Genomic DNA, 24,142 nt, shown 5'->3' with positions numbered 1-24,142 from the left:
TGACTTCAATCCTAACTTCATGTAGAGGCTTGAAGCCTGTACAGAACCAAGCACTGATGTCCTCAGAAGATAGACAGATTCCCAGAAGAAAGAGACTGAAACTGCATTGCTTTGCGCTGAGGTAGGATTTGGCTGATGCAGTGGCAGGAGACTGGAAATGAACACCAATGGTGTCCTGGTCCAATAGGAAAAGAAATCGGTCTTGGACAGACCCAATCCCCTGTGAAAGGTAGAAGGTTGGGCATGGAGCTAGCAATCACCCACTGCAGAAGCTCCACAAACCTCATGCCTGGGAGCGAAAGCATCTTTGTCTAGAAGATGTAGGAAGATGGGCGATGCCTGGAGACAACTTGCAAGACCGGGTCAGGACAGAGGAGTCTGACAAATTGCTGTCAGTAGCCTACTGTGCTCCATTGGGGGTGACAGGCCCAGTAACAACTACCAGTGGGAACTGTAGCACTAGGACACAAACGGTGAGGATTCTTCCCCCAGGCCTTAAAGCTACTGAACTCTTTGTCACCACCCAGGTCTCATCGTGAATATGAGGGAGGGGGGGAGAGAGAGAGAGAGACACACACACACACACACGCATGTTTCGGGCCTCGAAACGTTGACAGTGCTTCTCCTTATAGATGCTGCCTGGCCTGCTGCATTCCACCAGCATTTTGTGTGTGTTGTTTGAATGTCCAGCATCTGCAGATTTCCTCATGTTAACTCAAATGTGTAGCTAACTGCATTCTTTGCTGCTCGTTGCTGTTCACCATAGCATTGTCACATCTAAACCAAAGTAGTGTTTGCTGTCAGGCTCGTGATGCCAGCTACGTAAATTCAGGTACTTCCTTCAATCAACTATCAACTATCAACTTGAGCTATCAACCTCGTTCTCATTAAAAATCAATATGTATTCTTTGGGACGGTCACCACCGGCTCTACTTTATAAACCTGACAGTCGGTGCATCTTTCTACCAACTCTGTAGGATCTTAAACACAAGAAAGTCTGCAGATGCTGGAAATCCAAAGCAACATGCATAAAATGCTGGAGGAAATCAGCAGGTCAGGCAGCATCTATGGAAATAAATACACAGTCGAGGTTTTGGGCCGAGATCCTTTTTCAGGACCGAAAAGGAAGATGCCAGAATAAAAAGGTGGGGGGCAGGGGAAGGAAGAAAGCTAGAAGGTCTTAGATGAAGCCAGGTGAGAAGATGTAAGAGGCCAAAGGGAGGAACAGAAGAAGAGGGGAGGGGAAGGTAATTTTTTTGACTGGAAGAAGAAATCAATATTCATGCCATCAGGTTAGAGGCTACCCAGCCGGAATACAAGCTGTAGCTCCTCCAATCTGAAGATGCCATATCATGGCAGAAGAGGTGTCCATGGACAGACATGTCAGAACAGGAATGGGAATCAGAATTAGAATGTTTGCTCACCAGTAAGTTTTGCATTTGGTGGATGGAGCAGAGGTGCTTGATGAAGCGGTCCCTCAATTTACAGCGAGTCTCACCAATGTAGAAGAGGCTGCATCAGAGCAACAGACACAATAGAGAACCCAGCAGATTCACAAGTGAAGTGTCGCCTCACCTGGAAGGACTGTTTGGAGCCCTGAGTGAAGGTGGTGGGGGTGGGGGGGAGGTGAATGGGCAGTGTAACATTGACTGTTTGGAGCCTGAGTGGAGGTGGTGGGGGGGGGGGGGTGGGGGTGAATGGGCAGTGCTGCTTCCAGGAGGAAGATTCATGGGAAGCGATGAATGGACAAGGGAATCAGAGAGGGAGTGACCCCTGCAGAAGGTGGAGAGAGTTGGCAGAGTTAAAGATACATTTGGTGGTTGGATGAGATGGTGGAGGTGCGGAGACTCATGGGGTGGCAGGGAACAACAAGAGAAGTATGTCACTTTCAAGGTGGCAGGAAGGTGGGGTGAGCGCAAATGTTTGGGAAATGGAGCAGATGCGGGTGAGGGCCTCATCAGTGGATGAGGAAGGGAAACGTTGTTCCTCGAAGAAGAAAGGCATTTCCTGGGAACGGATTCAGTGGACATGAATGTAATGAGAGATGGAGACAAAGAGTTTGAGAAAGGGGAGGGAGGGGTGTCAGAAATGGGTTAGTATACTGAAGGGCAGGGTGGAAGTTGGAAGCAAAGTTCAGCATGGGTGCACGAAGTAGCAGAGGAAGATTTGGGGAGCATTACTGGGGAAGGCTTGGAACATGGACTGTTCCACATAACCAACGAAAAGGCAAGCGTAGCTGGGGCCTATGTGAATGTCTCAGGCTGGACCTTGAGTCTGCAGAAAGTGGGAGGAACTGAAGGAAAAATTGCAGAGGGTGAGGACCAGTTCTGCCAGCGAAGGAGGGTGGTGCTGGTGGCAGAGAACTGGTTGGTTCTTTTATTGAGAACCAATATTGAGATCCTTTTATTTAAGGCCTTCTTTCTAGGTAATAGATATATATAGGGGCTGGACATCCATGGTGAAAATCAGTGGTCTGGGCCAGGGAACTGAAAGCTAGTGAGGAAATCCAGACCATGAAAAGCGTCGCAGGTGTTGGTGGGGAGGGACTAAACCAGGGGGATAAACCAGAGTCAAGGCATGATGTGACACAAGTTCAGAGGGGCAGCAGCAGCAGGCAGAGACAATGGACCTACCCCGTCAGTCACGTTTGTGGAGGCAGAAACTAGCAGTGCGAAGTAAGGGAACTATGAGTTTGTTGGCAGTGGATGGGGTACCAACTTCTATTTCTCTTTTGGGTATCTTTTGCTCACCAAGTTGGGTCTGAATTATGAAATAACCTCCAGCTCTGAAAGAACTTAAACTGGTCTTTTAAATGCAGTCACGTGGAGCTTAATTGAAACATTTAGTACATCATATTGTGGATGTGCAAATGCAAAAATTTCATCGAGGATCGATAATATTGTGAACTTTCCTGAACTTAATCCCTGAAATGACAGGAAAGGAACTTATATATGTTATCTTTATGTAACAGTAATCCAACAGCTTGAATTTCTTGGCCTATGTATTTTCATTATCCACAGCATTAAACAGATGGATCAATGGGCCAAAATTGTCAATATTGAAAGTTCAAAGTCAAACAAGAAAAGAATAATAACACTTACTGATGTTAGCCCACTACAGCTGGACTTGACTTCGTACTCTATATAGGCTGCCTCATGCCCGTCCAGGGTCCTGCCGTGATTGGTGTAGCACAGATCCCGAGTCTGATTGATTATCTGATCAATCTGGTTCATGGTGTAAATGCAGAGCGCTGACTCCTCTGTTGGCTTTGCTGTGGATGTCTGGCCAAGAGCGAAAGTGGCAAACAGGACCTCCCCGTCGGTTTGGAGAACCCCTTCGGCCAAGCCCTTTCCTGGGCGGCTGATATAGGCAGCTTGAAGCAAATTGTAGCTCCTGTCTGCAGTCTGACAGACAAGGGGCGCCTCCACGTAGGAGTAATAATGCATGTCACCCAGGCACACTCGTGACACATAGGTTTTATATTCCCTGGAAGGGGACTTCAGGTCCCTGCGGTAGAATAGAAAATACACAGACAATTGATAAATAAAAGATTTGACAAAGTGGTGGTTGTACTCCGAAAGCCTTCCAGCGACTGCTAACTTTGCCGTATCCTCATAGGAGAAAGTGGGATGTGAATCCGGACTCCGTGGCTCTGCCGACACCAGATTGCGGGTGGTGATGGGGGGAATCCCACCAGCACCTTTGCTGGTATATCCACGCCCCACAAACAGCACCGCCACCTCGCCTTTGGATAGGCCAACCAATCCGACGGTCGTGACGTTTGGGTCATTGGCAGCCACGTACTGCGTGTCGACGGGCCGCTCAGGTCGGAACAAGATCCGGCTAATCATTCCCAAACTCCTTTTCTCACAGATCCCTTGAAACAAACTGCCACAGGTAATCAGCTCTTTGCCATAGGGGTTAATGAGCAGCAGTTTGCTGTGGTTGTCAGTCAGCCGAGCCTGCGGGCAGTCACTCCGGGTGACAGGCGGGAGGCAGTCCTTGCTGTCATTCTTCGGCCCGGTGGGTTGCACTACCGGATCAGTCAGCTCGGAGGTCAGCTGGAAGAGGAAGTTCACAGCTCCTATGTAGACATTTCCAGTCTCCGGATCGACTGTTAAGTGCTCAAACTTTGTATCCGATCTACTGAAGGACTTGTAGCGGTCTCCACGGCTGGTGGAAGCACTTGATAAAATGATGACAATGAGGATGGTCCCAGACAGCATGGTCAAAGTGCTGCAACAGAACAAAGGTTGGATCAGTAAGAGGATTATAGAAACGGCAAACGTTTTGGCCTGGATATTGAATGCTGAGGGGAATGAAATCAGTAACAAAATGGCAATGTATTAAAGATGCACTGAATATTCAATCAGCTTCTTCTGGTCAAGTGGTGATTGTGCAATTGACGTACTCTAATGAAATCATTTCACATGTAATATTCTTTGGGAATGATGTACAGAAAATAGAATTATATTATGGAAGTGACCAGCAACGGAACAATTGTTTTATTGATAAATACAGCTGATTCTGAAGATGCTAGTAACTTCCTGCTGCAATCCCATTGCTTAGTCCACACTACCTATACCTCCACCTGTCTTTGTATCATCCTCTGGACTCTCTCCAATGACAACACGTCCTTTCTGAGATAAGGAGCCCAAAATTGCCTTCTTTACCACAGACTGAACCTGTAAATTAACCTTTTGGGAGTCTTGGACACCTCTGATGTTTGAACTTTCTTCCCGTTTAGATAATAGTCTGCACTACTGTTCTTCCTGCTGCAATCCCATTGCTTAGTCCGCACTACCTATACCTCCACCTGTCTTTGTATCATCCGCAAACTTTACGACAAAGCCATCAATTCCATTATCTGAATCATTGACAAACAATGTGAAAAGTAGACCTCTTGCAGTTTTGCGAGTGCTTGCTTATAATCAGCCGCTGGTGGTATATAAACTGTGGTCAGGTTCACAGGTGATAACTTCCATGGCAAATAGAATGGTTTACATTTAATCATGAGGAACAAGAATCGACATAACTCCCACGTCTGTACACCAATGGAAATCGGCTAAAAAGCATGTGCTGCACCTTTTTCCGTACCCAGAGTTCGCTGTTTGATCCATTCTGAAAATGGTAAAACCTTCTGGATGGATAGGGTTCACTGTTAACCAAGTCTCAATGCGATAAACCATTGTGATCTGATGCTGCAGCCCTGCCCTGAGATCATCAGTCTTATTCTCCGGTGACTGCACATTCGCCAACAAGGTGCTGGATAGAGATGGCCTCATCCCTCTGTGCTTCAGCCTGGCTTGAATTCCGCCATTCCTGCCACCCTGATTCAACCCTGGCCTAATCATGGGGCAATATACGATGACCAATTACCCATTAATTAGTACACCTTTGGACTGTGGGAGGAAACTGGAGCATCTGGAGAAACTCCATGCATTTCACAGGAGGACATAGAGACTCCGTACAGATGATGCTGGAATTGAACTCAGTTGTAATGGTGTCTTGCTAACTGCTGTACTATCGTGTACTGTGGCATCCAATTACAGGGGTAGTTTATTGTCACATGTACAGCGCATACTGGTCACACAGACCAAATCATTAAACAGTTCACTGAGCTAGAATCAAGTAAAGCAATAACAACTGAACTGAATTGAATTGACTTTATTTCTTATGTCCTTCACGTACAAGAGGAGTAAAAATCTTTACGTTACGTTTCCGTCTAAATGTGCAATGTGAAATCATAGTAATTTATAATAATTTATAAAAAATAGAACAGTCAATGTCATATAGAGTACACTCAAATCAGCGTGAGTTCATCAGTCTGATGGCCTGGTGGAAGAAGCTGTCTCAGAGCCTGTTGGTCCTGGCTTTTATGCTGCGATATCACTTCCCGGATGGTAGCAGCTGGAATAGATTGTGGTTAGGATGACTCGGGTCCCCAATGGTCCTACGGGCCCTTTTCACACCTAATGTCCCGAATCATGGGAAGTTCACAACTGCAGATGTGCTGGGCTGTCCGCACCACTCTCTGTGATTAGGGAAGGTACAGTTCCCATACAAGGCAGTGATACAGAGTAAAGTATAAAAGATACCAGAATTGTGCGGTTCAGGTAAACGGTAAAGTAGAAGACCGTAACGTGGTAGATTGTGAGGCCAAGAGGCCATCATATTATATGAGAGGGTAGTTCAAGGGTCTGATAACAATGGGATAGGTGTTGTCCTTGAGTCTGGTGGTGTGTGCTTTCAGACTTTTGTATCGATAGGAGAGGGGAGAAGAGAGAATGTACCACGTCAGTGGAGATGTCAATTATGCCGGCTGCTTTACAGATGCAGTAAGAAGTCTAGACAGAGTCCATGGAGGAGAGACTGGTTCCATCAATGTCCATAACTCTGCAGTTTCTTGCGGTCATATGCAGAGCGTGTGCTGCAGCCAGACAGGATTCTTTCTATGGTGAATCAATACAAATTGGTAATGGGGACTTGCTGAATTTTTTTAGCCTCCTGAGTAAGTAGAAGTGTCGGTGAGCTTTCTTGACTGTATCTAACCACCATGGTCTTGCTTATAATGAATACATCTTCCTCTGCCCTTGTGGTGAACTACATATACCTGTCTGGACTGCTCCTGTGGCTCCTCCTACAGACCCCTGTATAAAGGCGATTGAGGCCTGAGCCCGGCCCTCATTCTCCAGGACGTAGTGTTGTTCATTCTTCCAGTCAATAAAAGCCGATATCTCGCTTCTTACATCTCAGAGTGAGTTATTGATGGTGCATCAATTTTATTGACTGGAAGTTAAAACATGGAAACCGTTTTACGTCCGGAAAGATTGGATTTGGATCCCCAAGACCCTGAAGCAGCTCTTGCCTTTGAACTCTGGCTTGCATGCTTCCAATCATACTTGGAGGAGGTTCGTGCAACTGACCCCGCTGTTAGGCACAGGATTCTCCTCTCGAGAGTCGCCCCAAAAGTTTATTCATTCATCAGGGAACTCTCGACCTACGAAGGGGCACTTGACGCCCTCAAAAGACAGTACCTGCGGCCGGTGAACGCCGTCTACGCCAGACATCGCTTGGCCACGCGCAGACAGCGCCCTGCGGAGTCGTCCGCCGAATTTCTCCGAGCTCTACAGGCACTCGTGCGGACTTCTGACTGCAAAACGCTCACGGCGGAACAGCATGCGGAACTCTTGGTACGAGACGCCTTTGTTACCGGAATTAGGTCAGTGTATGTGCGCCAGCGGCTGCTGGAAAATGCTGATCTGACCTTACGCTCGGCGATCGAGACGGCTGACACGCTGGAGGCTGCTCTGCACAACGCTGACGCTGTCCAGCCGCGCGATTCCCCGCCGGTTCCGTGGACACCTCCGACCCCACCGCCACCGGTTCCCGCGAGCGAATTCGCCAACGCCGCTGCCAGTCGCGGTTCCACGCACTCCCCGAACCCAACCAAGTGAAAGCTGTGTTATTTCTGTGGGCTTGAGAAACATCCTCTAAACCGTTGCCCAGCTCGAGAAGCGACCTGCTCCAGCTGCGGAAAACTGGGCCATTTCGCCAGAGCCTGTAAGTCTAAACCACGCGCAGGGTCGAGCAGCGCTGCGTTTGAGACGTGGGGGCCGCCATCTTGCATGCCCGGATGTGGGCGGCCATCTTTGCCGGCGTCACCATGCCCCGCCCCTACCTACCCGTGTGACACGTGGGGGCCGCCATCTTGCATGCCCAGATGAGGGCGGCCATCTTTGCCGGTGTCACCATGCCCCGCCCCCGACTCGCCGGTGTTTACCGGGCACCAAGACGGCATTTCAACTTTGGCCACCGTAACCCTCGACCAAAGCGCTCTGCACCAGCTTGCAAGGTCAATGATGGACATCCTGGTGGAGGGACACAGGACTAGCTGCCTGTTTGACACGGGCAGCACTGCGAGTTTTATTGACCCGGCCACAGTGCAACGCTGTGGACTCGTGACACGGCCGGTAAGTCAGAGGATCTCCTTGGCTTCTGGGTCGCATTCCACAGACATCCGGGTGGTTTGTGTAGCGACATTGGTGGTGCAGGGCACAGAATATCGGAACTTTGCGTTCCTGGTCATGCCTCGACTGTGCGCTCCTGTGCTGTTGGGGCTGGACTTCCAGAGCCATCTCGAAAGTGTGACTATGGCATATGACGGGCCCCTCCCACCACTCACTGTCAGGAATCCTCAGTTTGGTGGGACTTCGCCATATACCCTGTTACCGCACACACATACACACCGAAACACACGTCCCGCCCAGCACCATGCCGACAGCTGCGCTACTGACACCACTTGCAGCCTCTCCACCCTCAAGATCCCTCCCCCATCGCTGTTCGCCAACCTGACCCCCGACTGTAAACCTGTGGCAACTAAAAGCAGGAGGTACAGCGCGGGGGACAGGGCCTTCATTAAGTCGGAGGTGCAGCGGCTGCTCGGGGAGGGGATCATCGAGCCAAGCACAAGCCCTTGGCGGTCCCAGGTGGTTGTTGTTCGGACTGGGCAGAAAAATAGGATGGTTGTGGACTATAGTCAGACCATCAATAGGTTCACGCAGCTTGACGCGTACCCCCTACCCCGCATCGCGGATATGGTCAACCAGATAGCTCAGTACAAGGTGTACTCGACAATAGATCTGAAATCCGCTTATCGCCAGCTCCCCATCCGCCCAGAGGACCGCCCCTACACCGCCTTCGAGGCGGGCGGCAGGCTCTATCACTTCCTGCGCGTCCCCTTCGGTGTCACGAATGGTGTCTCTGTCTTCCAGAGGGAAATGGACCGGATGGTGGACCAGTACAACCTGAAGGCCACATTTCCCTATCTAGATAACATCACCATCTGTGGTCGCGACTGGTCGGATCACGACGCCAACCTCCAACGATTTTTCCAAGTGGCCGAAGCTTTGAACCTTACTTATAACAAGGACAAGTGTGTGTTCAGAACCACACGACTCGCTATCCTTGGGTATCTCGTGGAAAACGGGGTCATTGGCCCTGACCCCGACCGTATGCGCCCCCTGTTAGAACTCCCTCTTCCCACCACTCTCAAAGCCCTCAGACGGTGCCTGGGTTTTTTTTTCCTATTACGCCCAATGGGTCCCCCATTATGCAGACAAGGCCCGCCCCCTGGTCGTCTACCACTTTTCCCCTCTCTGCTGAGGCCTGCGCGGCCTTCAGCTGCATTAAAGGGGACATTATCAAAGCAACGATGCATGCGGTGGACGAGACCATTCCCTTCCAAGTAGAGAGTGACGCCTCCGATTTCGCGCTTGCCGCTACCCTCAATCAGGCAGGCAGGCCAGTAGCATTCTTTTCTCGAACCCTTCAAGGCTCTGAACTTCGGCACTCCGCGGTGGAGAAAGAAGCCCAGGCCATAGTGGAAGCTATTAGGCACTGGAGGCACTATCTCGCCGGCAAAAGGTTCACCTTGCTGACCGACCAGCGCTCGGTTGCGTTCATGTTCAGCAACCAACAGCGGGGCAAAATCAAAAATGATAAAATTTTGCGGTGGAGAATAGAACTCTCCACCTACAATTATGATATCCTGTACCGGCCTGGCAGACTCAATGAGCCCCCTGATGCCCTATCCCGGGGAGCGTGTGCTAGTGCACAGCTCGACCAGCTATATGCCCTTCATGCACATCTTTGCCATCCGGGGGTCACCTGATTTTACCATTTCGTTAAAGCCCGGAACCTGCCGTACTCCCTGGAGGACATCAGGACGATGACCAGGGACTGCCAAATCTGCGCTGAGTGCAAACCGCACTTCTACCGTCCTGACACGGCGCAACTTGTCAAGGCCACCCGCCCTTTTGAGCGACTGAGTGTTGACTTTAAGGACCCCCTTCCCTCCACCGACCGCAATGTCTATTTTCTCAATATTATTGACAAGTACTCGCGATTCCCCTTTGCCATTCCCTGCCCCGACACCACTAACACGTCCGTCATAAAAGCCCTGCGCCAGCTCTTCACTCTGTTCGGATATCCCTGCTATATCCACAGTGATAGAGGGTCCTCGTTTATGAGTGACGAGCTGCGCCGGTACCTGCTAGCTAGCGGTATTGCTACTAGTAGGACCATGAGCTATGATCCCCGGGGAAATGGATAGGTGGAGAGGGAGAATGCCACAGTGTGGAAGGCCACACTTTTAGCCCTTAAGTCAAAAGGGTTGCCGGTCTCTCGATGGCAGGAGGTCCTCCCTGAGGCAATCCACTCTATCCGCTCCCTGTTATGTACGTCCACCAATGCCACCCCTCACGAACGCCTATTCTCTTTTCCCAGGAAGTCTGTCACTGGGACCACCCTACCAGTTTGGCTGACGTCCCCGGGGCCAGTGCTGCTCCGGAAACATGTGAGGAGTAATAAATACTCCCCGCTGGTCGAGAGGGTTCACCTTTTGCATGCTAACCCCCAGTATGCCTACGTGGTCTTGCCTGATGGGCGGGAGGACACGGTCTCTGTCCGCGACCTGGCGCCCGCAGGAGCAGCAGACCACTACCGCGTACACTCCACAGTAACTATGAACCCTGTACCCGAGGTGACACCGCACACACCGTGCCCCACACAGACTCCTCACGACGCTCATGTACCAGGCATCTCGTACGCGTATATTCCGGGCGCCTCGCACACACGTGAGGGACCCCTGACACCTCCAGTTAGGCCAGAACCAGCACAACCTCCGTCTCCGGTGCAATCACCACCTCCGGCACCTGTGCAATCGCAGCCGGAGCTACGTAGATCGCAGCGACAGATTCGACCACCTGATAGACTTAACCTGTAAATATACTTGTAAGGAACTTCGCCACCTGGGGACTCTTTTTAAAACAAAGTGGGGGTGAATGTGGTGAACTACATATACCTGTCTGGACTGCTCCTGTGGCTCCTCCCACAGACCCCTGTATAAAGGCGACTGAGGCCTGTTGCCCTGCCTCATTCCCCAGGATGTAGTGTTGTTCATTCTTCCAGTCAATAAAAGCCGATATCTCGCTTCTTACGTCTCAGAGTGAGTTATTGATGGTGCAGCACACTCAAAATTCTGGAGGAACTCTGGAGGTGAATAAACGGTTGATGCTTAGGCTTGGGAATCTTCATCAGAACTCTGACGAAGTGTCTCAGCCTGGAACGCTGACTGTTTAATTCATCAGAACTCTGACGAAGTGTCTCAGCCTGGAACGCTGACTGTTTAATTCATGAGAACTCTGATGAAGCATCTCAGCCTGGAACGCTGACTGTTTAATTCATCAGAACTCTGATGAAGCGTCTCAGCCTGGAACACTGACTGTTCAATTCATCAGAACTCTGATGAAACGTCTCAGCCTGGAACACTGACTGTTTAATTCTCTCCATGGATGCTGCCTGACCTGCTGAGTTCCTCCAGCGGCGTGTGTGTGGGTATTTTGCTCTGGTTTATTATCACTGCCTTTACTCTTCATGTGTTTGACCAGACTGAATGGACCAGAACAAAATTAATGTTGGGTATCACAGACAAAAGCTGGAGAAACTCTCTAAGTCAGGCAGCATCATTGGAGGGGATGAACAGTCAATATTTTGTCCTGGGACCCTTCATCTGGACTGGAAATGGTGGCAAAAGTTTTATTGATGCTGTTGAGAAAGGGATTCATGCTTAGGAAAGTTGCTTTTCTATTCTTACTCAGAACTGCCATATCCCCACTGATTCCTAACCAGAGTGAAAATCACCATAGGATGGAAAGCAGCCTAGTATAGCAACTGCTCTCCACATGATCTGAAGGAAACACAGAGAGTTGTGGACCCAGCTCAGCACACTGCAGAAACTAGCTTCCCCTCATGGACCTTGTCAAAACTGCTAACTGCCTCAGTACAGCAGCCACCCTGTACATCTACTGGCTCGATGAAGCAGCTTGACAATGCTCTCAATGCGGGGGCAATTACAGCAAGGTAACTAACACTGGTCTTCATAGCGATGCGCATGTCTGGGACAAAAAAAACAGCCTTTTTTAAAAATAAAATTTGATAGATTTGATTGGCAGGGTTATTAGGTTAAAGAGTTGAGATGTTGATTGACTCTAAGTGAATTTCAGGGGAGAGGGGGGCATTTTATGCTGATTGAAGCAATTTACTTCAGTGGTGAGAAAAAGAACATTTCACCACATTATCATGGAGATGAAGAGGTCCGTTCCGCTCACTTCTGTCAGTCAGAAAAACTGATTAGTTGTGCTATTACAGCATCTGTCTGCCAGCTGTGACAGAACCACAGTCAGCTAGAGACATAGAACACTACAGCACAGAAACTGGCCCCGTGGCCCAGCTCCGACTAATCTGCCTAGACCCATCAACCTGCACCCAGCCTGGAGCCCTCCTGTCCATGTACCTACCCAAGTTTCTCCCAAATGAACCCACAGCCATCACTTCCATTGACAACTCACTCCACACTCTCACCAGAGTGAATTTCCCCCTCATGTTCACCTCTCACCAAACTTCAGTGCAAAAAGCCTGTTTGCACCTACCCTACTGATACCCCTCAATTTTGTACAGTCATCAGAGCTCCACTTTTTTTTAGTTACACGTGTAATATCTGTAGAGCACTGATGGTTGTAGAAGAATGGATGAAGTTGCTTGGGAAATGCTGCTCCACATCAGCTTTCCCCTGTCTCTCCTCCAGAGCTCACATTTCCAAGCTCAGGAAACTAGCTTACATGGAACAGAATGTTTCCTCTAAATGGTTCATTTTTCCTTGTCATGTTAAGAACTATGGGCCTTTGTAAGAGGCAACAACATTGTGTCCAAACCAACTTTTAGTTCAAACTGAAATGCACATACAAATTTTGTTTTGAAATCCCCAAATGAACATCACCGAGGGTTCTCGTTTAAAAAGTTAAGTTACAGTAAAAGGGAAAAACACAAACATGATTCAACCCATCCACAAATTTGTTTGATTGGATCATTAATACATCATTCATAGAGCTAGAGGGGAGTACAGCAAGAAACAGGCCTTTTGGCCCATCTAGTCCATGTAAACTACTATTCTGCCTTGGCCCATTGATCTGCATCCAGACCAAACCCCAATTCAGCACTTCTCCTCTGCCAGCTTGTTCCACACTCACACCACTCTCTAAGTTCCCCCTCAGGTTCCCTTTAATTTTTTTCACCTTTCATACTTAACCTCTAGTTCTAGTCCCATGCCACCTAAAGTACTAGTTCCCTCACTCGTCAGTGTGAAGCAGAGAGTGAGCTTGTAAATTTGGTGAGAGCAAAGGCTGTTGGGAACAGCAAGACTGGAGCACCACAGGAGGGGTGTGAGGGGACGAAGAGAAGGGGTGTCGGGGCAGTGTGCACACACACAGAGCCCTGAGACACCAGGCAAGGTCACTTGATTCCAAATTATTGGTATACAGGTATTGATCATTACAGAATGTCTCTCTGGTGCTTCCTCCTTCCTCCCCTTTATCCCCCAACCATGATTTCCTTCTCTCTACCCCCTTCCCACTCTCAGTCCCCAGTACAGACCCATGTCAGAATCAGGTTTATCACTCAACCAGAAAGTCATGAGGCATGGGATAAGTGGAACCTTGGCTGTTTGGATAAAAAATTGGCTTAAAGGAAGAAAGCAGAAGGTAGTTGTGGAAGGAAAGTATTCTGCCTGGAGGTCGGTGACTAGTGGAGTGCCGCAGGGATCTGTCCTGGGACCCCAGCTATTTGTGATTTTTATAAATGACCTGGATGTAGAGGTGGAAGGATGGGTGAGTAAGTTTGCGGATGACACAAAGATTGGAGGAGTTGTGGATGGAGCTGTAGGTTGTCGAAGGATACAAGAGGATATAGACAGGCTGCAGAGTTGGACAGAAAAGTGGCAGATGGAGTTCAATCTGGACAAGTGTGAGGTGATGCATTTTGGAAGGACAAACCAGAAGACTGAGTACAGGATTAATGATCAGTTACTTAAGAGTGTGGATGAACAGAGGGACCTTGGGGTTCAAATCCATACATCCCTCAAGGTCGCTGCACAGGTTGATAGGGTAGTTAAGAAGGCCTATGGGATGCTAGGCTTTATTAATAGGGGGATTGAGTTCAAGAGTAGAGAGGTCATGTTGCAACTCTACAAATCTCTGGTGAGACCGCACTTAGTGTATTGTGTTCAGTTCTGGTCACCTCATTATAGGAAGGATGTGGAAGCTATGGAGAGGGTGCAGAGAAGATTTACCAGGATGTTGCCTGGATTGGAGAACAAGTCATATGAAGCAAGGTTAGCAGAGCTGGAACTTTTCTCTTTGGAGCGTAGAAGAATGAGAGGGGACTTGATAGAGATATACAAGATTATGAGAGGCATAGATAGGGTGGATAGTCAGTACCTGTTTCCCAGGGCACCAAGAGCAAACACCAGAGGACATATGCACAAAGTTAAGGGAGGGAAGTTTAGGGGAGACATCAGGGTTAAGTTTTTTTTACACAGAGGGTTGTGGGTGCCTGGAACGTCTTGCCAGGGATGGTGGTGGAGGCTAAAACATATGGAGTATTTAAGAACCTCTTGAACAGGCACATGGATAAAAGAAAAATAGAGGGTTACGGGGTAGTGTGAGTTTAGTACTTTTTTAAGGAATATATGGGTCAGCACAACATTGAGGGCCGAAGGGCCTGTACTGTGTTGTAGTATTCTAGTTCATGTCATCAAATGTGGAATTTTTGGTGGCAGCAACAGAGTACAATACATAAATTTACTACCATACTGTGCAAAAGTCTTAGGCACATACAGTATACGGAGCTGGGGTGCCTAAGAATTTCACACAGCACTGAGCGCAGTTAGGCTATGTACACCCCTCATAACTTTGTAGACCTCTATCAAATTTCACCTTATTATCTTGCGCTGCAGGGAATAAAGTTCTCGCCTATTCAACCTTTCCAACAGCTGAATTGGCTTGTTACATAATTAAGGTAAAACAAGCAGAGACTGGACTCCAGTATTTCACACAATCTATTGAGAACTACTAGTTCTCTTCCTTCAACTGCCCTGGGATACAAAAGTGGAGAGTTACCTGATCTGGTAATGGAGGGTTGCATCCACCCAAGATTAAAGATTGTCTTCACCAAGTGATGACTTACTCAGGAGGGGGTGGGAGAGAGGGAGAGGGAAGGAAACAAAAATTGAGCTACAATTTCCTCAGAGGCAAATAAACCAATCATACACACGCTATTGCAACAGTCTGCTCTCCATATGGGAGTTGGTACCAATGTGAACATTCACAATAATGGCTAGAGACAAAGCTATATAGTCTGCACATCTTTAAATTACTTATATTACTATTACCAGGGCGGTATGGTAGCTAGAAGTTAGTGTAATGCCTTGTAGCACCAGTAATCGTGATTGGAGTTCAATGCCCACCACTGTCTGTAGATTCTCCCCGTAACCGCATGGGGTTTCCTCCAGGTGCTCCAGCTTCCTCCCACATTCCAAAGCCATATGGATGCAGTCGTGGGTCGTGGGCATCCATGTCGGCACTGAAAGCATGGCATCACTTATGGGCTGCCCCCTAGCATATCCTCGGACTGTATTCGTCACAGATTCAAATGACACAGTTTACTGCGTGTTTCAACGTACAAGTAAAGCTAACCTCATCTACACTGCAAAGGCCAATCTTTGTGTTTCCGAGTAACTTTAGTGTACAGCCAGCTTCCCACAGCTCCATGTATTTGAAAGCTAAATCTCTCAGCAAGAGATCAGTGGACTGGAGCATCTCAGAAAGCAACTTACTGACATGTCTTTGACTTCACTGTCAGAATAGAGGGCAATCAGTTCTATTTTTAGACAAATTCTGACTCTGGACTGATGAAAGGCCTTGGCATGAAACGTTAACTGTTTATTCAATTTCGTGGATGCTACTTGACCTGCTGAATTTCTCCAGCATTTTGTGAGTTGCTCAGAATCCCACAAGCAAAAATATGATCATGTTTTTTGATTTCTCAAGTACCTTCAATACCATACAGCCTTCATTGCTTGGGGAAAAGTTCCATTCAATGCAAGTTGGCATTTCCATTGTATTCTGGATAATGGACTACCTAACTGGCAGACCACAGCTTGTGTGCATCAGAGCTATGGGTCAGACATGGTTATGAGCAGTACTGGGGCTTCACAGGGTCTGCATCGTCTCCTTTCTTGTTTACCCTGTATACCTCAGAGTTCAGGAAGAACACCGAATCACGTCATCTGCAGAAATTCTCTGATGACTCAGCAATAATTGGGTGCATAAAAGGGAGGATGGGAGGATGAATACAGGGCCCTGGTGGAGGGCTTTGTCAAAAGGTGCAAGTTGAATCATCTGCAACTCAACATCAGTAAGACAAAGGAGATGAACGTAGATCCCAAGATCTCTCTGATCCTCCCCACTGCCAAGTGTCTCACCATTAATACTATATTCTGCCATCATATTTGACCTACCAAAATGAATCACTTCACACTTATCTGGGTTGAACTCCATCTGCCACTCCTCAGCCCAGTTTTGCATCCTATCAATGTCCTGCTGTAACCTTTGACAGCCCTCCACACTATCCACAACACCCCTAACCTTTGTCTCATCAGCAAATTTACTAACACATCTGTCCACTTCCTCATCCAGGTTACTTGTAAAAATCACGAAGAGAAGGGCTCCCAGAACAGATCCCTGAGGCACTCCATTGGTCACCGACCTCCATGCAGAATATGACCCATCCACAACCACCCTTTGCCTTCTGTGGCCAAGCCAGTTCTGGATCCACAAAGCAATGTCCCCTTGAATCCCATGCCTCCTTACTTTCTCAATAAGCCTTGAAAGGAGTACCTTATCAAATGCCTTGCTGAAATCCATATACACTGGTTCGAAGTTCAAAGTAAAATTTATTATCAGAGTACATACACATCACCACATACAACCCTGAGATTCTTTCTCTGTGGGCACATTCATCAAATTTATAGAACTAACTATAAACAAGATCAATGAACTAATTATGCAAATGCATAATAAATAGCAATAAATAACGAGCAGGAAATAACAAGATGAAGTCCTTTTAGTGAGACCATCAGTTGTGGGAACACCAGAAATAGAAAGAGTAGTTACCCCCTTTTGGTCAAGAGCCTAATGGTTGAGGGGTAGTAACTGTTTTTGAACCTGGTGGTGCGAGTCCTGAGGCACCCGTACCTTCCACCTGATGGTAGCAGTGAGAAAAGAACACGGTCTGGGTGGTGAGGATCTTTGGTGGTTGATGCTGCTTTTCCACGGCAACGTTTTGTATAGACATGTTCAATGGTTGTTGTACTGGGATGAATCCACTACATTTTGTAGGATTTTCTGCTCATGGGCATCGGTGTTCCCATACCAGGCCATAATACAGCCAGTCAGCACACTTTCCATCACACATGCTGAATCTCTGCAGACCCCTGAGTGAGTAGAGGCACTATTGTGCTTTCTTTGCAATTACATTTATATGATGGGCCCAAGACAGGTCCTCTCCACCTCTGATCCTCCATTGATTACTGACTCCTGGATCGCTGGTTTCCCTTTCCTGAAGTCAAAAACCAGTTCCTTGATTTTATTGACATTGAATGAGAGGTTGCTGTTATTTCAGCACTCGGCCAAATTTTCAATACCCCCCCTCCCCCCCTGTGAACTGATTCATCACCACCTTTGATACAGCCCACAACAGTGGTGTAATCAGCAAATTTGTATATGGCATTGGAGTTGTACTTAGCCACACAGTCATAGGTGCAAAGCGAGTAGAGCAGGGGGCCAAGTACACATCCCTGTGGTGCATCTGTGCCGATGGAGATTACAGAGATATTTTTACAAATCTGAACTGACTGGGGTCTTCGAATGAGGAAATCCTGGACCCAATTGCACAAAGGGATATTGAGGCCCAGATCTTACAGTTTACTGGTTAGTTTTGAAGGGATGATGGTATTAAATGCTGATCTGTAATCGATAAAAAGCATCCTGATGTATACACCTTTGCTGTCCAGATGTTCCAGGGTTGTGTGAAGAGCCAATAAGATTGTATCTGCTGTGGGCCTGTTTCTTCAGTAGGCAAATTCGAGCAGTTCCATATCACCACTCAGACAGGAGCTGATATGCTTCAAAACAGTCTCAAATCCGTGGATGTAAGTGCCTCTGGATGATAGCCATTCAGACAGGTTAACACACTCTTCTTGGGCCTCAGATTGAAATCTTTTTGAAGCAGGTGGGTACCACACACTGCCAGAGCGAGAGGTTGAAGATAGCCAGTTGGTCGGCACAGGTCTCCAATACTCCGCCAGGTACTCCATCCAAAATGGATGCTTTCCTTGGATTCACTGTTTTGATGGCAGTCCACAGGTCATCTTCAGATACTGAGACCAAAGGATCACTGGGAGTCATAGGGGTGTGCGAAGTTTCTCCCTGATCTGGTGGTGAAAGTGAGCGTAGGAGGAATTGAGCTCATCCAACCATACTGGTGACATGGCCAAGAAACTTCACCAGTGCCTCAACTTCTTCAAGAGGCTAATGAAACCTGGCATGTCCCTGTCGACCCTTACCAAAGGGAGCATTCTCTCTGGATCCATAATAGTTTAGCATGGTAACTCTTCTGCACGTGACTTCAAGAAACTGCAAAGTTGTGGACACAGCTCAGCACATCATGGAAACCAGCCTCTCTCCTACAAACTCTGCTTCTCCTCACTGACTCAGTAAAACAGTCAGTATAATCAATGACTCCACCCATTCTGGATATTCTCCCTTCCTCCCTCTTGAAAATGCAAAAGCTTGAAAGCCCATAACACCATTCTGAATGACAGCATCTATCCCAGTGTTATAAAAGTCCTGAAAGACCATAAGACATGGGAGTGGAATAAGGCCATTCAGTCTATCAAGTCTGCTCCACCATTCCATCATGGCTGTCTTATCTCCCACAATCCCATTCTCTTGCCTGAAAGGACCACTTGTACATTAAGATGGACCTGACCTCACAATTTACTTTGTTGTAATCCCACACTTCATTGTTTACCAGCACTGTACCTACAGTGTGGCCACTGCATTTTATTCTGCAGTTATCATTTTGTGTTGTTCTACCAAATCACTGCGTACTGTATATACAGTACATAAGACAAACTTTTCACTGTATCTTGGTATATGTGCCGAAAGATCAGGTGCTGTTTTCTCCCGGTAGGGATTAGTTTTTAGTTCCAAGTGCTCCTGTCACGTTTTGTCACCCTGTAACCTTATCCTTCAATCTCTCTGAATTATGGAGGACGGCATGTGTATAAATGTCTCTCTCCAGCAGATCTCATCATGATCATCACGACTCCAGTATTTCTACAATTTTTTAATGTTTCTTAATTCTACATATGATTTTTTTTGTGTTCTATCGCTAAGCAGCAGTGAACCATCTGATTAGCCTATCAGAGTTCTCTTTGGGAACTAGTTGATTTGATCGGCATTTCCGATCTGGCTATTGTTCACGATTGCACGTAATAAAAAAAAACAGCAAGCTTCTAAACCATCAAAGTATCATCAGGTTGGTCTTTATTTGTTACACAAAGGCACTTAAAGTTCCACATTTCTTTCGGCAAACAGTAGAAGCGAAGAAGTAAGTGAGGAACCAGAATAGGGATTGTCTCCAACTTGATGGCATGAATTCAATTTCTCCAATTTCTATAAAATTCTCCCCCCTCCTTTCTTTTTTCATTCAGGTTACCTTGTCACCTCTTCTCTTCCCCTCAGCTGCCCATCTTCTCCCTCTGCTGCCTTTCTTCCTTCCCTTTCTTCTATGGTCCACTGTCCTCTCCTATTAGATTCTTTCTTCAGCCTTCTTCCATCAATCCTCTCTCAGTTTCTTACCTTCTCATTCCCCCACCCTCTTACTCTGGCTTCTATCCCCTTCCTATCCAGTTCTGATGGACAGCCTCAGACTGAAACATCAACTGTTTATTCCTTTTCAAAGATGCTGCCTCACTTGCCAAGTTCCTTCAGCATTTCAAGTGTGTTGTTTAAGATTTCCCAGATCTTTGTAACTAGTTTAACTTTATAACTAGTAGGAAAATCTGTTTCTTTGAAGCTTTTCTCTATTACTCCAATTGCCATCTGGAGAAACTGGAGACTTTTAAAAGTTAACACGAGTGAATCTGCAAATGCTGGAAATAAATAAAAACACAAAATGCTGGCAGAACTCAGCAGGCCAGACAGCATCTATGGGAGGAGGTAGTGACGACGTTTTGGGCCAAAACCCTTCATCAGGAGTGAAGTAAGATGGGATGGTCGTGGGGGGATAAGAAGTGGGGGGAGGGATAAAGTAGAGAGCTGGGAAGTGATAGGCTGGAGGGAAATGGGCTAGGGGGAAGGTGGAGAATTATGGGAAATAAAAGAGAAAGAAAGGTAGGGCTGGGGGAGATTATAGTGAGGGGGGAAAAAGAGAGAGAAAGAGAACCAGACTAAAATTATAGATAGGGATGAGGTGGGGGGGGGGGGGGGGGGCAGGGGTATCATCGGAGGTCCGTGAGTTGAATGCTCATGCCGGCAGGTAGGAGGCTACCGAGGCGGGAGATAAGGTATCCTGCAGAAATGCTATCCCTTTCTCTCAATTCCTCTGCCTCCGCCGCATCTGCTCTCAGGATGAGGCCTTTCATTCTAGGACAAAGGAGATGTCTTCCTTTTTTAAAGAAAGGGGCTTCTGACTTTGTCCACTATCAACTCTGCCCTCCATCGCATCTCCCGTATTTCACACACCTCTGCCCTCACCCGATCCCCCTGCCAGCCCACCAGGGATAGAATCCCCCTGGTCTTCACCTATCACCCTACCAGCCTACAGATCCAACGTATAATCCTCCGTAACTTTCGCCACCTCCTACGGGATCCCACCACCAGACACATCTTCCCCTCCCCCCCACTCTCGGCTTTCCGCAGGGATCACTCCCTACGCGACTCCCTTGTCCATTCATCCCCCCATCCCTCCCCACCGACCTCCCTCCGGGTACTCATCCCTGCAAACGGAAGAAGTGCTACACCTGCCCCCACACTTCTTCCCTCACCACCTTCCCAGGCCCCAGACAGTCCTTTCAGGTGAGGCACCACTTCACCTACGAGTCAACTGGGGTGATATACTGTATCCAGTGCTCCCGATGTGGCCATTTATACATTGGGGAGACCCGCCGCAGACTGGGAGACCGTTTCGCCGAACACCAGCGCTCAGTCCTCCAGCAGTGGCGGGATCTCCCTGTGGCCACACACTTCAATTCCACAGACCACTCCCACTCTGACATGTCTGTCCATGGCCTCCTCTACCGTCAAGATGAGGCCACACGCAGGTTGATGGAGCAACACCTTATCTCCTGCCTAGGTAGCCTCCTACCTGCCGGCATGAACATTCAACTCACAGACCTCCGTTGATACCCCTGCCCCCCCCCCCCCTTACCCCCATCCCTATCTATAATTTTAGTCTGGTTCTCTTTCTCTCTCTTTTTTCCCCCCTCACTATAATCTCCCCCAGCCCTACCTTTCTTTCTCTTTTATTTCCCATAATCCTCCACCTTCCCCCTAGCCCATTTCCCTTCAGCCTATCACTTCCCAGCTCTCTACTTCATCCCTCCCCCCACTTCTTATCCCCCCTCGACCATCCCATGTTACTTCACTCCTGATGAAGGGTTTTGGCCCAAAACGTCGTCACTACCTCCTCCCATAGATGCTGTCTGGCCTGCTGAGTTCTGCCAGCATTGTGTGTTTTTACATTTTAAAGTTGTCGTGTTCTAAGGTGATGGCAGAGTGCTGTGGAAGTTGCTTTTCACTGACGATAAACCAGTGCGTGTTTGTTGGGCTTATTCAGCTAAGTACATGTAGCAGCATGTAAAGTGTTCAGTGATACCAGGTACTGCAAGACTTAACTCCTTTCATTAAAATTTGAGCAATATGCAAAATATTCCACAGCATTTTCTGCTGATTCCGGTCTTCAGAAATAAAACAGCTTTACCACGAAAGAAAGAAATTGGCACAGTACTGTGTAAATGCCTGAGGCACGTATACTGTATGTAGGTAGGGCACCTAAGACTTTTGCACAGTAATGTATTTGTCAACGTGCAGTGGAGAGCGAATTTATAAATTTGGCGGGAGCAAAGGATGTTGGGAGTGGCGAGGGTGGAGGACCACTGGGGGGGTGGAAGGCAGGGCAGAGAGGGAGTGCCAGGGGCAGGGGCTGGCACGAGTACAGACTCACCCAGCCTTGAGAGAGACCAGGCTAGGTCATTTGGTTTATTTACCATTACAGGATGTCTCTCTGGTGCTTCCCACTCCCTCCCCTCTTCCCAATCATGATTCCTCTCTCCCTGCCACCTTCCCTCTCTCAGTCCACAATAGAGACCCATATCAGAATCAGGTTTATCATCACTCTCATATCATGAATTTTTTTTTTGCAGTACCATTACAATGCAATACATAAAACACAGTACTGTGTAAAAGACTTGGGCACCTTGGGGAGGGGGTGGTGTGTGTGTGTGTGTGTGTGTGTGTGTGTGTGTGTGTGTGTGTGTGTGTGTGTGTGTGTGTGTGTGTGTGTGTGTGTGTGTGTGTGTGTGTGTGTGTGTGTGTGTGTGTGTACGCACCTAAGACTTTTGCACAAGAAATGTGATGCCAATAGACACATGACAATCACAGTCCATCACATTGAGCACAGTTACATGCAGCCCTGCCACAAGAATTCCCACCATCCAGGCCACGTTCTTTTCTCACTACTACATCAGGCAGGAGGCACAGAGCATTATGTCCTACATCACCAGGTTCAGGAATAGTTACCACCCTATAACCAAAAGGCTCCTGAACCAGCATGGATAACTTCAATCACTGGCTACAGACTCATTTTCAAGGACTCTACAACTCATGCTCTGAGTATTACTTTTTTTATTTGCAGTTTGTTTTGTTTTGCTTATTGGTTGCATGTCAGTCTTTATTTACAGTTTTTTACAAATTCTATTCTATTTATTTTCCTGTAAGATATTAATCCCAAGGTAGTGTAAGGTAACATGTACATGCTTTGACTTTGGGAGGGAAAAAGCATTAGTTACTGGGGTTTAATGCTACTTCTCCCCTCTGTTCCCATGTGTTCTTGAACTTCTAGAGGAGTTGCTAGGCACATATTTGGTTGCCAAGTTACAGGGTGATTAGTAGGTTCAAAGGTTAACATCCAGGATTGATTCACTCATTCACAAGGCAAACCCCTGATTTCCCCACAATAGGAGATGCACTGACCTATTCAAAGCTTCTGAACTGCGAAACTAAGCAGGTCTCATCAGGAAAAATCTCCATGAGTTGTTGACTTAGGGAACTAATGCATTCAAAGCACAAGGTAGAGCACACTTAAACTAACTGTAGGTTCAAAGTTTCGTGTCTTTGAGAGTAAAGTGGGCTTTATAAATACACCCGGGGAATTCTGGTTGACTTACATTTCTATTTCGTTGCCAAGTGATTTTGCAGCAACTGAAACTGACAATTAACAGAGATCCAGAAAGTCCCAAATCTTTGGTTCCTCTCCACCTATCCATTTTGCGTTAGCTTCAGTTTCTACACTGCCAAATTAAGCAAAATCCTCACATCAGCCATTACTGTCTGGTTTGGCATGGCATCCTGTCACAATGTACAGGAAATACAGTGAACTGTTAAGTCAGCAGAAAAGCACATTGGCTGCAGTCTACCATCACTGCAGAACTTGTGTGTGTCCAGAAAAAGAGGTTGGCAGGAAAATCATTGCAAACACTACCCTCCTTGCAAACTGCCTTTTCCAAAAGCTCTCTTCTGGAAAGAGCTATAGGGCTATTAAAAGAAAACAACAAAATAAATTATGTCATTTTAAAAGTTCTTCTAGGCAGTCAAATTGATCAATTATTCTATTTAGACCTCCCCACCTGCCTCTATTTCCTCAGTCACTGCACTACAAACACTAAAAAAGCTTTTTATAATGCTGCTTATCCAGCAAATACGTGTGGGTATTTAAATATTTATTCAAATGTTTTTCATATCCATACCTTAACACAGAGAACCCCAATAGGCAGACCGTGAGAACCAGATGTCTGGACCACGCTGACTCATTGGCACTTACGTGAACGCACCTGTCATAACATGTAAATAAAATGCACACTGTTCTAATTTATGTTAACCTCATCCCACACCGTACACTTGAC

General features: G+C 47.3%; 1 protein-coding gene across 7 annotated transcripts in view; it reads right to left on the bottom strand.

Annotated features, from left to right (window-relative positions):
* plxnb1b (plexin b1b) overlaps nt 1-24,142 on the bottom strand; it is a 379,931-nt gene that overhangs the window by 166,408 nt on the left and 189,381 nt on the right. For 6 of the 7 annotated variants that reach the window (XM_073072817.1, XM_073072818.1, XM_073072811.1 and 3 more), the window contains one exon: nt 3,102-4,236. In XM_073072817.1, the coding sequence (XP_072928918.1) occupies nt 3,102-4,236 (1,135 nt within the window). Of the gene's footprint in view, nt 1-3,101; nt 4,237-15,014; nt 15,036-24,142 lie in introns of those variants that run through there. The other variant, XM_073072814.1, reaches the window with a different exon arrangement.

The sequence above is a fragment of the Hemitrygon akajei genome, chromosome 19, assembly GCF_048418815.1.
Source record: "Hemitrygon akajei chromosome 19, sHemAka1.3, whole genome shotgun sequence".
In the NCBI taxonomy this organism is placed as follows: Eukaryota; Metazoa; Chordata; class Chondrichthyes; order Myliobatiformes; family Dasyatidae; genus Hemitrygon; species Hemitrygon akajei.
Note: the sequence above shows the minus strand (reverse complement) of the source record. Positions and strands in the feature narration are given on the sequence as shown.